Source organism: Leucoraja erinacea, chromosome 12, assembly GCF_028641065.1.
Source record: "Leucoraja erinacea ecotype New England chromosome 12, Leri_hhj_1, whole genome shotgun sequence".
Lineage (NCBI taxonomy): Eukaryota > Metazoa > Chordata > Chondrichthyes > Rajiformes > Rajidae > Leucoraja > Leucoraja erinaceus.
This window is the reverse complement of record NC_073388.1, coordinates 26,089,021-26,101,566: the sequence shown is the minus strand read 5'-3', so window position 1 is coordinate 26,101,566 and position 12,546 is coordinate 26,089,021. Positions and strand designations below refer to the sequence as shown.

The following is a 12,546-nucleotide window of genomic DNA, read 5'->3' as shown; positions in this document are numbered from 1 at the left end:
TGCAAAACATTGAAATTCACATCAGTTCCGTGATTTCAATTAATTTCCTTTTGCAAAGACTTCAAAGATTGCATTTACAGGCTTGTTAAGCTGCTGCGAGTGGGAATTTCAGTGCTCTATTGTTGGTACATATGACAATTACACACTCTTGAGTCCTGACTTCAACAGTGGACCAGTGGAAGTTCAGGCCATACTGGCTATCCGCATTTCATGACATATGTGGGAACTCTAGGTAAAATCAGTGAACAGTGACGTTGTGCTCTATCACAACAAGCAAAAATACAAAACAAAACTAATGGGCATATTTCCCTATGACGTGGTGACCTTGCTGGCTTTAATTAAAATGACCAATTCATTGTAAACAAAAACAGAAAATGCTGGAAATATTTGAAAGTCCACCTCTGTAGAAGGATAAATAGAATTAAAGTTTCAGGTCAAGGACCTTCATCAGAAGTCCGAAAGAAAAGACTCGAGTTACTTTTATATTGCTGAGAAGTTTAGGGAGATGTGTACAGAGCCTGAATTTCAACAAGTTTGTGTTGTTATATTTCTGCGTATAGTTCTATGTGTATGAGAACTGGCCAGTTATGAAATCTTGGCTCCATTTATTTTTCTTAGGGCTGCCATCTAAAACTGGTTTTGCGATTTCTTCATCGAAGACTACAGTTGGTTAGATTTGGTCACAACATTTCCTCCACCCTGACCCTCAACACTAGTGCCCTTGAGAGTTGTGTGCTCAATCCTTTACTACTCTGAAGAAGTCTGAAGAAAGAACCCGACCCAAATCGTCACCTAGCTATTTTCTCCAGAGGTGCTGTCTGACTTGTTGAGTTACTGCAGCATTTTGTGTCTATCCTTGCTTACTCCCTGTATGCCCATGACTGTGTGGTAAGTACAATGACAACTTGATCTTTAAATTTGCCACTGATACCACTGTTGACAGCCACATCTACAAAACGTATGAGACAAAATACAGGAAAGAGATCAAGAATTCAGTGCCATGGTGTCAGGCCAATAACGAGCCCTTAACATCATCAAGACAAAAGTGTTGGCTGTTGACCTAAGGAAATGAGTGGGTGAGCACAACACTGTCCTCATCAATATTGCTGTTGCAGAGATGGTCAATATCTTCAAATTCCTAAGTATGCATATTACCAGCAATCCAATCTAATCTCTTCGCACAAATGCAGTAATCAGGGAAGCACATCTGTACATTTACATTCTTGCTCTTAACTTTACCCCATATGGCTATTTTACATTGTACATTAACGTTTGTTTGTACTACTCCCATTTTGCTTTCCATTATTGCACCATCCTGTTGTTTTGCACTTATCATTAAACCTAGCATTGTATTTATTATTACTGTATGCATAGTTTATTCCGTGAGCTTCATGTTAAGAATTTATTTCATCCCACCCCTGGTTGACGTACATGGAATTTGGACCTATTGACATGGGGGGTTATAAATAAAGTGTACATGTGCGTGCAAAAATATTGTCTCAAGAATATCTTGGACAAGAATGTAATGCAATTTGCTTCAAGGCATTTCACTGAATATTTCATTTCATTTTGTTTTGTGGCCATGTACAAGATACATACAGGATATGAATTTAGCACGTTGCCTATTAATACAATAGTTGTGCATTCATTCATTCATTCATTCTGCGATCCTCAGATGCATTCCTTCACTAAAATCAATGGAGAATGCTTGATTCAGATGAAGGGAATTGGCCATAAATTTTCATTATGTCTGTCAGAATTATTGATGTTGCAGGTCAGGCCCCGTGATCAGCACTTTTAATTCATCATTACAGGTCTTGATTTCAATTTGAGTGTCTTTTCAGGGCTGTCTACAAATAGTTAATTTGAAGATATACGAAAAGATAAATGCTAATGACTCTATTGTATATTTTTTTAATCGCAGCAATAAGGAATTTGCACAACATTATCAGATGATAACATTATTCGGATTCATTGATAAAGGCAAGGACCTTAATAAAAGGGACAATATACTGAAGTTAGAAGAGTCAGTGGAAGACACATTTCCTAAGAAAAAGGACAAGTCCAAATTTTGATTGTGGTAAGACTTTGATAATTCCTCCTAGATTTGATCCAAGAATAGTGTCAATCTTTAAAACGAATGAATTTAATGTCAAAGTTCCTCATAATTGTTGCTAAATTATATTTATGCAGGAGCCAAAGAAATGCAGCAGTATCCTATATGAAAATATTTCATTTTGTGAAATGGTGGTCAACTTCAGGAACCTTTATCTGTTTATTCAGACTGTTTAATGTTGATCCTCACCCTTGGATTTCAATTTGAACTTGATCATATGAACAAGAACACTCTGCAGTTTTGAAAATGTTATCCTGATTTGCATGACACCAAGAGAAAAGCAAATCTGAACATTGGTTCTCCTAGAACTGTTGCACATCAAGAAAGCTAATACGATAATTGTAATCTCTTCAGGTTTGATTGCATGTTTCACAATTCTGTTGACCCAGAAATTCATTGGTACTAAACTTGGGTTGTGTAATGTACATTCACCAGATTATAACTACATGATTGGAATGAGGTTCAGGCAGCACACCTGTGTAATAGGTGATACCAATTGATGTTCTCCTCTGGGGTGCACATAAGGATTGCAAAAGGATTTGAGTATAGGAGCAGGGAGGTTCTACTGCAGTTGTACAGGGTCTTGGTGAGACCACACCTGGAGTATTGCGTACAGTTTTGGTCTCCAAATCTGAGGAAGGACATTATTGCCATAGAGGGAGTGCAGAGACGGTTCACCAGACTGATTCCTGGGATGTCAGGACTGTCTTATGAAGAAAGACTGGATAGACTTGGTTTATACTCTCTAGAATTTAGAAGATTGAGAGGGGATCTTATAGAAACTTACAAAATTCTTAAGGGGTTGGACAGGCTAGATGCAGGAAGATTGTTCCCGATGTTGGGGAAGTCCAGGACAAGGGGTCACAGCTTAAGGATAAGGGGGAAATCCTTTAAAAACCGAGATGAGAAGAACTTTTTTTCACACAGAGAGTGGTGAATCTCTGGAACTCTCTGCCACAGAGGGTAGTTGAGGCCAGTTCATTGGCTATATTTAAGAGGGAGTTAGATGTGGCCCTTGTGGCTAAGGGGATCAGGGGTATGGAGAGAAGGCAGGTACGGGATACTGAGTTGGATGATCAGCCATGATCATATTGAATGGCGGTGCAGGCTCGAAGGGCCAAATGGCCTACTCCTGCACCTAATTTCTATGTTTCTATGTTTCTAAGTATGAGTCGATCTAGGACGCCTTCTAAAATTGACCAGCACTATCTAACATTATGTCTGCATCTCGGAATCCAATCACTGTTAACAGCTTGGAGCGGCCCACAGCGGTCATGGGAACATGGATGTAGGAGATATACCCCATACCACGGATCTGAAAATCTTGATATCAAGTAAGATCCTGCACCCATTGGAGCCCAGGAAACAACCAAGAGCAGCAATGAAGATGCAATGGGAGGTGGTGGCCAGAACGATCAGTGCCCACCGTAACTCACTGAGGACCCGGTCTCAGTGACAGAGGAAATGTTTAGCAATAATAGGCTAAGTCAGCCAAATCAGTAGCTTCCACTGAATCAGAGATTGTTGAGAATGTCATAAGGCTTATGCGTAAAACTGACTCCACCTTAGCTTTATCCCATAATCTTTTCTGCTTTGCCATTCCTTTCTCCCCCCCCAGGTGCTGCTCGATCCGCTGCGTTCCTCCTACAGTGTGTTTTTTAATAATGAGCAGTAAATGCAGGAAACACTCAAGCTAGTCAGGCAGCATCTGCGGAAATAGAGTTAATGTTGCAGGTCGAAAACCCTTACCTAACTGGGAAAGAGAGAAACTCAGTTTTCAGTAGCAGAGAAAGTGGAGGGCAGATGGGCTGGCATCTGAACAGTAAAGACTCCACCCCATCTACCTCAGAAAGTGTTCAGCTCTAATCCTAATGCTATCTCCCCTCAGTACCTCTCTCTTCACCTTTTACAAAACTCCTCAAACCCAGTGTCAATTATTACATTTTCAATCATCTTTCTCCTCTATCTGATCAGTAAGTACGTATTTCTCATGTGTGATGTTCACTGCCTAAAAGATTCAATTTCAATATGTTGTGCCACACATGGAATAACTATTTTATTTCTTAAGGGAAGCTGTTGCGGTGCTTAACTGATAAATGTTTGTTCAATTTATGCAATGATTGAATGGCAAATACAATCCACAGCAATTCTCACTTGAATATTTGTACATTAGAACTATTATAAAACAGAAAACTATCTCATTAGCGCACACGATGTTCCTCATTCATTCTTCTGAATATCCTTCATTTTCTACAACACCACAAGCGGCATCCAGTGCGCTGCTGAGAAAGTTTTGAAGGGAGAAATGAAAATGACTTTTGGCTAAGTGGGCACTGAAGAGAAAAGACGCACACCAATCCAGATTAAAATCCCTGTGGCAAGAATACAGGAATGCATGCATGAGCAGCATGACATAATCAATAAAATATTTTGGATTGAAAATTCTATTATAGCACTGGTGCTGTTTGTGTACATGTGGAGTAAGCGTTTAGGATGCTAACATAAAATTATGCAGTAATCACAACAGAGTCTGTGAGTAGAATCTAAGAATAGGAACAGTGTCGGAGCTGCTCTGCCATCAGATTTATATGGGAATAACATGTCGTTTATGCATCAGCACACAGCAAAGGAAAGCAATCCCTGTGAAGCTAATCTAATAATGGACTGTAAGTTAGTGATTACTGTTTCATGTAAAGTAGTTCTCGGTAGCATTAATGGCCTAATTCTGAGGGACTTGCTACTTACTGTGGTGAGACTAGTAACTGGAATACTTCTGACAGATCTACAGGCTCAGGTTTACTGCATGGATTAGCTTGAATAGCCATATTAAATGAAACAGAATAAAATAAAAACAATTTTACACTGAGTGAAGGCCTGACTTATAGGAACTGGCAGCTTCTGTGGCCCAAGGCACAGAATTAGTTTTGCCACTCGATAATTTGACTGATTCACTTCACCGCCCAGAACAGGACATTTTATGCTTGATTTATATATAATCAAGTCACCTGCTCAGTGCTGGGAAAGGCCAAGTCAATCCTAATCTGCTGAGTGTACTGAGTGTCTGGTGAAGAATACAACACATCAACGTGTTTCCTGCCACACTACGGAGATTTTATTAACATTGTTAATAACTCCTTCTATTCTCGCTTTTTAAACGGCAATAATATCTATCATAACGCTAATATGAAGTTGAAACCCATCCAAATGTAGCAAATATGATATCAGAAAGATTACTAGGATAAGCACATCTTTGCCAAGGACTATTTGCCACAAAGGCTGCACTTCAGTAGATCTTTTTGCACTATTTATGTCCAAATTGTGAAAATGCCAATGTTAATCCTCCGCCCTGTATTATATTTTGAAATAAATTATTTTGTTACGCGGATCCATTGAAATAGATATCACCATGTAAGCAATATAAACAAATATAACATCTGAAACATGCTTTTATTTTAACTCATTGTTTTCACCAAGGGAAACAGGCCCTTCGGCCCACCGTGTCCACCCCGGCCAGCAATCTCCGCACATTAACACTATCCTACACACATTAGGGATTAGGGATTTGTACCAAGCCAATCAACCTCCACATGTCTTTGCATTGTGGGAGGAGACTGAAGATCTCGGAGAACAACCACGCAGTCACGGGGAGAACGTGCAAATTCCATACAAACAGCACCCGTGGTCGGGATCAAACCAGGGTCTCTGGCGTTGTAAGCACTGTAATGCCCCTGTCCCACTTAGGAAACCTGAGCGGAAACCTCTGGAGACTTTGCGCCCCACCCAAGGTTTCCATGCGGTTCCCGGAGGTTGCAGGTGGTTGCCGGAGGTTGCAGGTAGTGGAAGCAGGTAGGGAGACTGACAAAAACCTCCGGGAACCGCACGGAAACCTTGGGTGGGGTGCAAAGTCTCCAGAGGTTTCCGTTCAGGTTTCCTAAGTGGGACAGGGGCATAAGGCAGCAACTCTACCACTGTGGCACCCTCTCTTAAATACATTTGTCAGTTTTTCTAGTTTTGTGATCAGAATGCAAATCCTAATCCACAATATGGCATCTGGCATAGGGGTCTTTCACTCATTCCACTGATACCTTTCATACACAGAGGATTCACAGTATTAAGTGATGCCCACACGAGTCACTACAACTGACCTCTATCTTGTTGGATCACAGATAGCAATCAGGACTAATATGCCCCGAGTCATCTCACTCTATTGCTGCGAATCCAGATCGGGCAATTTTAGCTAATTCATCAAAAGTGGAAGATTAGGTATGTATGGCTCAATGTTACTTTGGATCATCAGTTTGTGGTTTTCAAGTTGAAATACCCAAACGAAAACTAGTATTACAGGTTCTGTTCTAGAATAGGATAATCACCAAGAAAAATAATGTAGAATGATTATGGATTTAACTGCAATTTAAAGGCAGTTATTGGGTTATGTAAAACTGGGTCACTGTCTAATAAAGTGCAATGACTTCAATTCAATTCTAATTCTTTGTAACCCTTTTTTTGAAGAAGCTTGTGCAGTGCAGTACATACTGCAATTGGATTGGTGAACTACAAGTGCATGATCAGGCAAAGCCCTGTCATTAACAATTAAATTTGACCTTGTCATATTTGATAACTACACAGCACAAATACTTTTCCAATGTTTAAAGGTTAATGAACATTGTCACTATACCTTTATTTGTCTCGCTGTGGGCCACAGTCTTGTTTGTTCAGTAATTTTCAAACACATTTTTATAATGGACGTGTAAGACTGTAGAAGACAAATTCTCTTTAGTTGTTTTGGGGCAAACCAGATGGAGTTCAGACACTATGGGATGTGTCATTTATCACAGTGACAGCAGGTAGGTAGAAGTGCTCCTAGCAGCCGTGGATAAGTCATCTCTTTTCATATGGAGCAGCTTTAGGGTAGCAACATTGGATTTTCAAAGAAATAAAGAGATTTTAAATTGAATTTAAGTCATAACTCATAGAACATGGCATAATGCTAACCCATTCCCACCTAATTTTGGGACATTTCCATTGTTGTTAAGGGATATTCACAACTATTTATGAGTACATTATGCATGGAAGATATATTTGGAAACTGACCATGATTATTTCTATGTAACATGCACATTCCATTTGGCCCTCACCATAACCCATTCTTCACCCCACAATTCCTGATATTTCCTTCAAGATTCCTTTGATGATAGGAAAAATAACAAAAACATCTTGATTATAGAATCTCCATCATTTAGAACGTCATACCCTTTAACCAGCAATGGTGATATTGAAGGCCAACCCTACCAACCCTAATTGCTCTTATAAAGAGCAGACACAGACAGAATGGACCAAATGGCTGACTCTTGTGCTATGAGTTATTCAGATTCTAAAACAAATTGATATCCTTTCCCTTTGGCTTCTCCCCACACTGTCATTCCCACAAGACAATAAAGACCAATAAGGACAATGCGAGCGACCTTGGGGACTCTTTGGGACAAAGTGAGAGATAAAAACAAACTGCCAGAGGGACACGACAGGTCAGACAGCATCTGGGGAGTAAAAGGAACAGACAACGTTTCAACTCGGTACTCAAGACTAGGAGAGAAAAGAGAGAGACTGAGCTCATGTCTCAGAATTCCACTATTGTGTTCCTTGGTCATCAGATGAGGATGGGATCAGATGTGGCTTTATCCCTTCTTACCTCATGTTGAGTAGACAGCTGACATAATTACATCACAGATTTGACTGGGTACTTGTCAGACAATCAGAGAGGAGTATGTCCCTGTTGTATATTACCTGACTGGATACCAACACATTGCAGAGAGGACGAAACTGAACAAAACTGACAAAAATATTTTCAAACATTGTAACTTACACTTAAAAATGTTAATTGCAAGACTACAAAAGTACCATTATAAAAGAATTGTCATAATATATAGATAAATAAAGTACCAATATTAGAATTCTGAATTTGAGAATTCACTTTATGAAAGTTATTGTATTTCTCATTGATCAAACCAACAACTTTCATTGTGTCCTGGGAGAAAATGGCAATATATAACGAGAAATGAATATGCGTATCAAACAACATTGAATCTGAAACAATGTAACAACAAAGCTATATTGTTTTTTATGAATACTCAAAAAATCCAATATTCCAACCTCTACTGAAGCATAAAACCCCCTGAAGGACAAGCCTATTCAATCAATATTAGTTCATTTCAATTGAAAAGCCTTACAATGTCTGTGCTGATGATTTTATGGATTTCATTACCTGTTGGTGAGATGATTCCTGGCGATAAGAGACCTGGGACTGCATGGGGCATGATGCGAGAATTTTCTGGCAATGTTACACTCAGTGTACGTTTTGGAGGTCTTCCAGGCCTGGAGCTGTCGTGGGAGAAAATAATTTATTTTAATTGTTTTTGCTTCTTTGAAGAAAAATATTTATTTTACACTGATGGTCAAAAATAATTCTCTCAAATTCCAATAACAATCAATTAATAGGAGCATGAAATGTAAAACCATTAATCTTGCAGAACATCTACCAAAGCCTGCCTAGTAAATTCTATTTCTCTATATTTTCACTCAACCGTGGGAATATGAATGTTGCAGCTACGGCCTACATTTAACGTCCATCCATACTTGAGATAGTCATAGAGTAACACAGCATGGAAACATGCCCTTCGGCCCAACTTGCCCAGGTCAACCAAGATGCCCCATCCACGCTAGTTCCACCTGCCCATGTTTGGCCCATATCCCTCTAAACCTTTCATATCCATGTACCTGTCCAAAGGTCTTTTATATGTTGTTATTGTACCTGCTTCAATTACCTCCTCTGGCAGCTCGTTCTATATACCTACCACCTTATGTGTGGAAAAAGTTTCCTCTCAGGTTCCAATTAATCATTCCCCTCTCACTTTAACCCTATTACCTCTGGTTCATGATTCCCTACTTTGGGTAAAAGAATCTGTGCATCTACCCATTTTATTCCCATCATGATCTTATACACCTCCACAAGATCACCCTTCATCCTTGTGTGCTCCAAGGAATAAAGTCCTTGACTGCCCAACCACTCCCTATAGTTCAGGCCCTCAAGTCCTGGCAACATCCTCGTAAATCTTCTCTGCACTTTTCCAGCTTAACAACATATTTTCTATAGCAGGGTGACAAAAATTTAACACAACACTCCAAATGTAGCCTCAGCAATATCTTGTTCAGCTTTAACATAACATCCAAAAATCTATACTCAATACCCCAACTGATGAAGGCCAATGTACCATAAACCTTCTTGACCACCCTATCTACCTGTGACACCACTTTCAAGAACTATGTAACTGCACTCATCGAGCCCTCTGCTTTACAACACTTCCCATAGCTCTGACAATAACTGTGAAGGTACTGCCCTGGTTTGACTTACCAAAATGCCACACCTCGCACTTTACATGCATTAAACTCCATTAACCATTCCTCCGCCCACTTGCCCAACTGACCAAGATGCTACTATAATTTTTTATAACTATCTACACCATCTATAATTCCACTTTAATGTCATCTGCAAATTTACTAATCATACTTTGAAAATGTTCACCCAAATAGTCAATACAAACCACAAACAGATATAGACCCAAAACTGATCCCTGAGGCACGCAACTAGTCACAGGCCTCCAGTCCAAAAAACAACCTTCTACCATTATCTTTTGCTTACTTCCATTATGGTAATGTTCTATCCAGTCAGCTAGCTCTCCCTGGATCCTGTGTGATCTAACTGTCTATAGCAGACTACCATGTTGTATCTTATCAAAAGCCCTGCTGTAATCCATATAGACCCCCCCCCCCAGTCTTCCAGCACCTCACCCATATCTAATGATGATTAATGTATCTCAGCCAGGGCACCTGCAATTTCTTCTCTAGCTTCCCACCGTGTCCTTAGATATATTCGATTGTCTCGAAACCAAGCAGCTTGCTAGGCCATTTCAGACGGAGATCTCGTTGTTGTGGGTCTGGAGTCTCATAGATGTCATACCAGGAGTGGATGACTGATCTGTTTCCCAAAAGGCCAAGAGTGAACAAAATGGATTTTTACAACAATCTAGTTGTTCATAGTCACCATTACTATCATTAGCTTTTTATTTTGGATTTTCTAAATTACTTCAAAATAAATTCTCCAGCTGTGTGATGGGATTCTGAATCCTGTCTCCATGTCAATAATTTAGGGCTCTAAATTCTAGTTGACCACTATGTCACTGTACCCTTTCTGCTTGTTTGGGAGGATAGGAAACAGTGAGGTGGAAAACGGAACAGCACGTTTGAACCAAGTCTTCCTTCAACATTATTCATAATCGAAGAGATTTTATTACTAGAGCATGTTAAATTAAATGCCTTTATTCCACAAGTGGGACTTGTTAATGGCTATTGATTTCAAAATAAATGCAAGAAATATAGCACAATTTGGTTTCAAATTGTGCTGCATAATTTTATTAATGCAAAGATCTAAAAATAATAGAAAATGTAAAAGTTTCCAAATGATAAGCACACTTATCTTAAAAATTATAGTCTTAATATTAAAATTTGTTTATTATAAGAATCGGATTAAGGAATGCATTTTCCCACAGAAAAGAAATTTAGAAAATAATCCTGATCTGTTTTGAATTGGTTTTAAAAGCACGAGGGGGTTCCTGCAAATGAGATTGGAATTAGAAACGATTGTTCAGATCACAGTAAAAAAAGAGTCAGGCTTGTCCAAGTGTTTCCACAGAGAGAATTTAAATGAGATTCATAAAAGAAAAATGGAAATATTTCATGTTTCCATGAACTTTAGACAAATTGGAGGATGGGAAGAATGAAAGATGAAAGTGAAAGCAATTTTACCAGATAAGTTGTAAATACATCACTGACTAGTTCAGGGATTAATAATTTTATTCCAACTGCCTGAAGATCACATTTGTGCAGAATCCCCTGCAGCAAAACAATCGCAATCATAAATCCCCAAGTAGATCAATAGTGTTCATTTTCATGCATTATTGGAAAAGAGACTGCAAACTGTGCAAAAAGATATTCACTCAAAATAATTTGTATCTTAAATTCTCAACAGAACTAAACACGCGTCCTGATAAAACATTGCTTTCACAGATTAGGAATGTAGTAAATGTAATGAAAGTTATTTAAACTGTCGAAAGCAAGAGGATGCAAACAAACTTTTTTTAGATGAGCAGATTTAATGAGTCCTTTTAAAAAATAAGTTTCTGCAGAAAACCCATAAAATCTTGCTAGCTTTGGTGATACAAGGTTGCTATTAAACTTTCCTGGTATTCCAAGTGGAATCGATTCCATTGTTAAGTAGTTAGATAAGAAACACAACTTTCTCTTTCCTACTGAAGGTAACCACTTTTCTGGGTCTATTTTTACAATCACAGTACAAATTTCATGCAGAGTGTCAATGTTCTGCTTAATGATTTGGTTCAGTGTGATTGAAGTTGAGCTCGTGCAATTAGTGCTGGGGTCATGGCCGAAAACAACATTGAACTGGCCCTCATCTTTGTAGTTATGGATTATCTTCATTTGTTTATTTGATATGGATATCACTGGCAAGGCCACCATTTATTGTCCATGTCCAATTGTCCTTGTGAAGAGAAGAAGGTTGGTGGGGTGAGCCCCCTCTTGAAATACTGCACTTGATCATGTGAAAATACAATACTCCCAAGGTGCTGTTGAGTAGAGAAATCCAAGATTTAGACCCTGTAATAATGAAAGATTTGTGTTATCTTTCCAAGTTGGAGTCAGCCACCCTTGTTATTCAAGAAAGTTAAGTATGATGGTTGAGTAGATGATATCCAAGAAGTGCACGGAGGCTTGTTGATGGTAGTTATTACAGCTACATTGCAGTGGAAGCAGTGAATGTTTAAGGTGACAGACTGGATATCAGTTAAGTGGCTCACTTTATAGTTGGTGATTATTTTCCAATGTTTTTCCCATACTGGATCAGTTCATGTAGATTGGAGGGTAGCTAATGTTATCCCACTTTATAAGAAAGGAGAGAGAAAGCAGGGAATTATAGACCAGTTAGCCTGACATCGGTGGTGGGGAAGATGCTGGAGTCAATTATTAAAGATGTAATAATGCATTTGGATAACAGTAACAGGATCAACCCAAGTCAGCATGGATTTATGAAGGGGAAATCTTGCTTGACTATTCTTCTGGAATTTATTGAGGATGTAACAAGTAAAATGGATAAGGGAGAGCCAGTGGATGTGGTGTATCCAGACTCAGAAAGCCTTTGATAAGGTCCCACACAGGAAATTAGTGGGCAAAATTAGTGGGCGTGTGATATTGGGGGTAGGGTATTGACAGATAGTCTGCCAACAGCTGGTTGACAGACAGGAAACAAAGAGCAGGAATTAATGGGTCCTTTTCAAAATGGCAGGTAGTGACTAGTGGGATGCCGC

General features: G+C 39.1%; 1 protein-coding gene across 4 annotated transcripts in view; it reads right to left on the bottom strand.

Moving 5' to 3' along the window:
* dacha (dachshund a) overlaps positions 1-12,546 on the bottom strand; it is a 357,634-nt gene that overhangs the window by 188,043 nt on the left and 157,045 nt on the right. For all 4 annotated transcript variants that reach the window (XM_055643885.1, XM_055643882.1, XM_055643883.1 and 1 more), the window contains exon 2: positions 8,376-8,491. In XM_055643885.1, the coding sequence (XP_055499860.1) occupies positions 8,376-8,491 (116 nt within the window). The remainder of the gene's footprint in view (positions 1-8,375; positions 8,492-12,546) is intronic.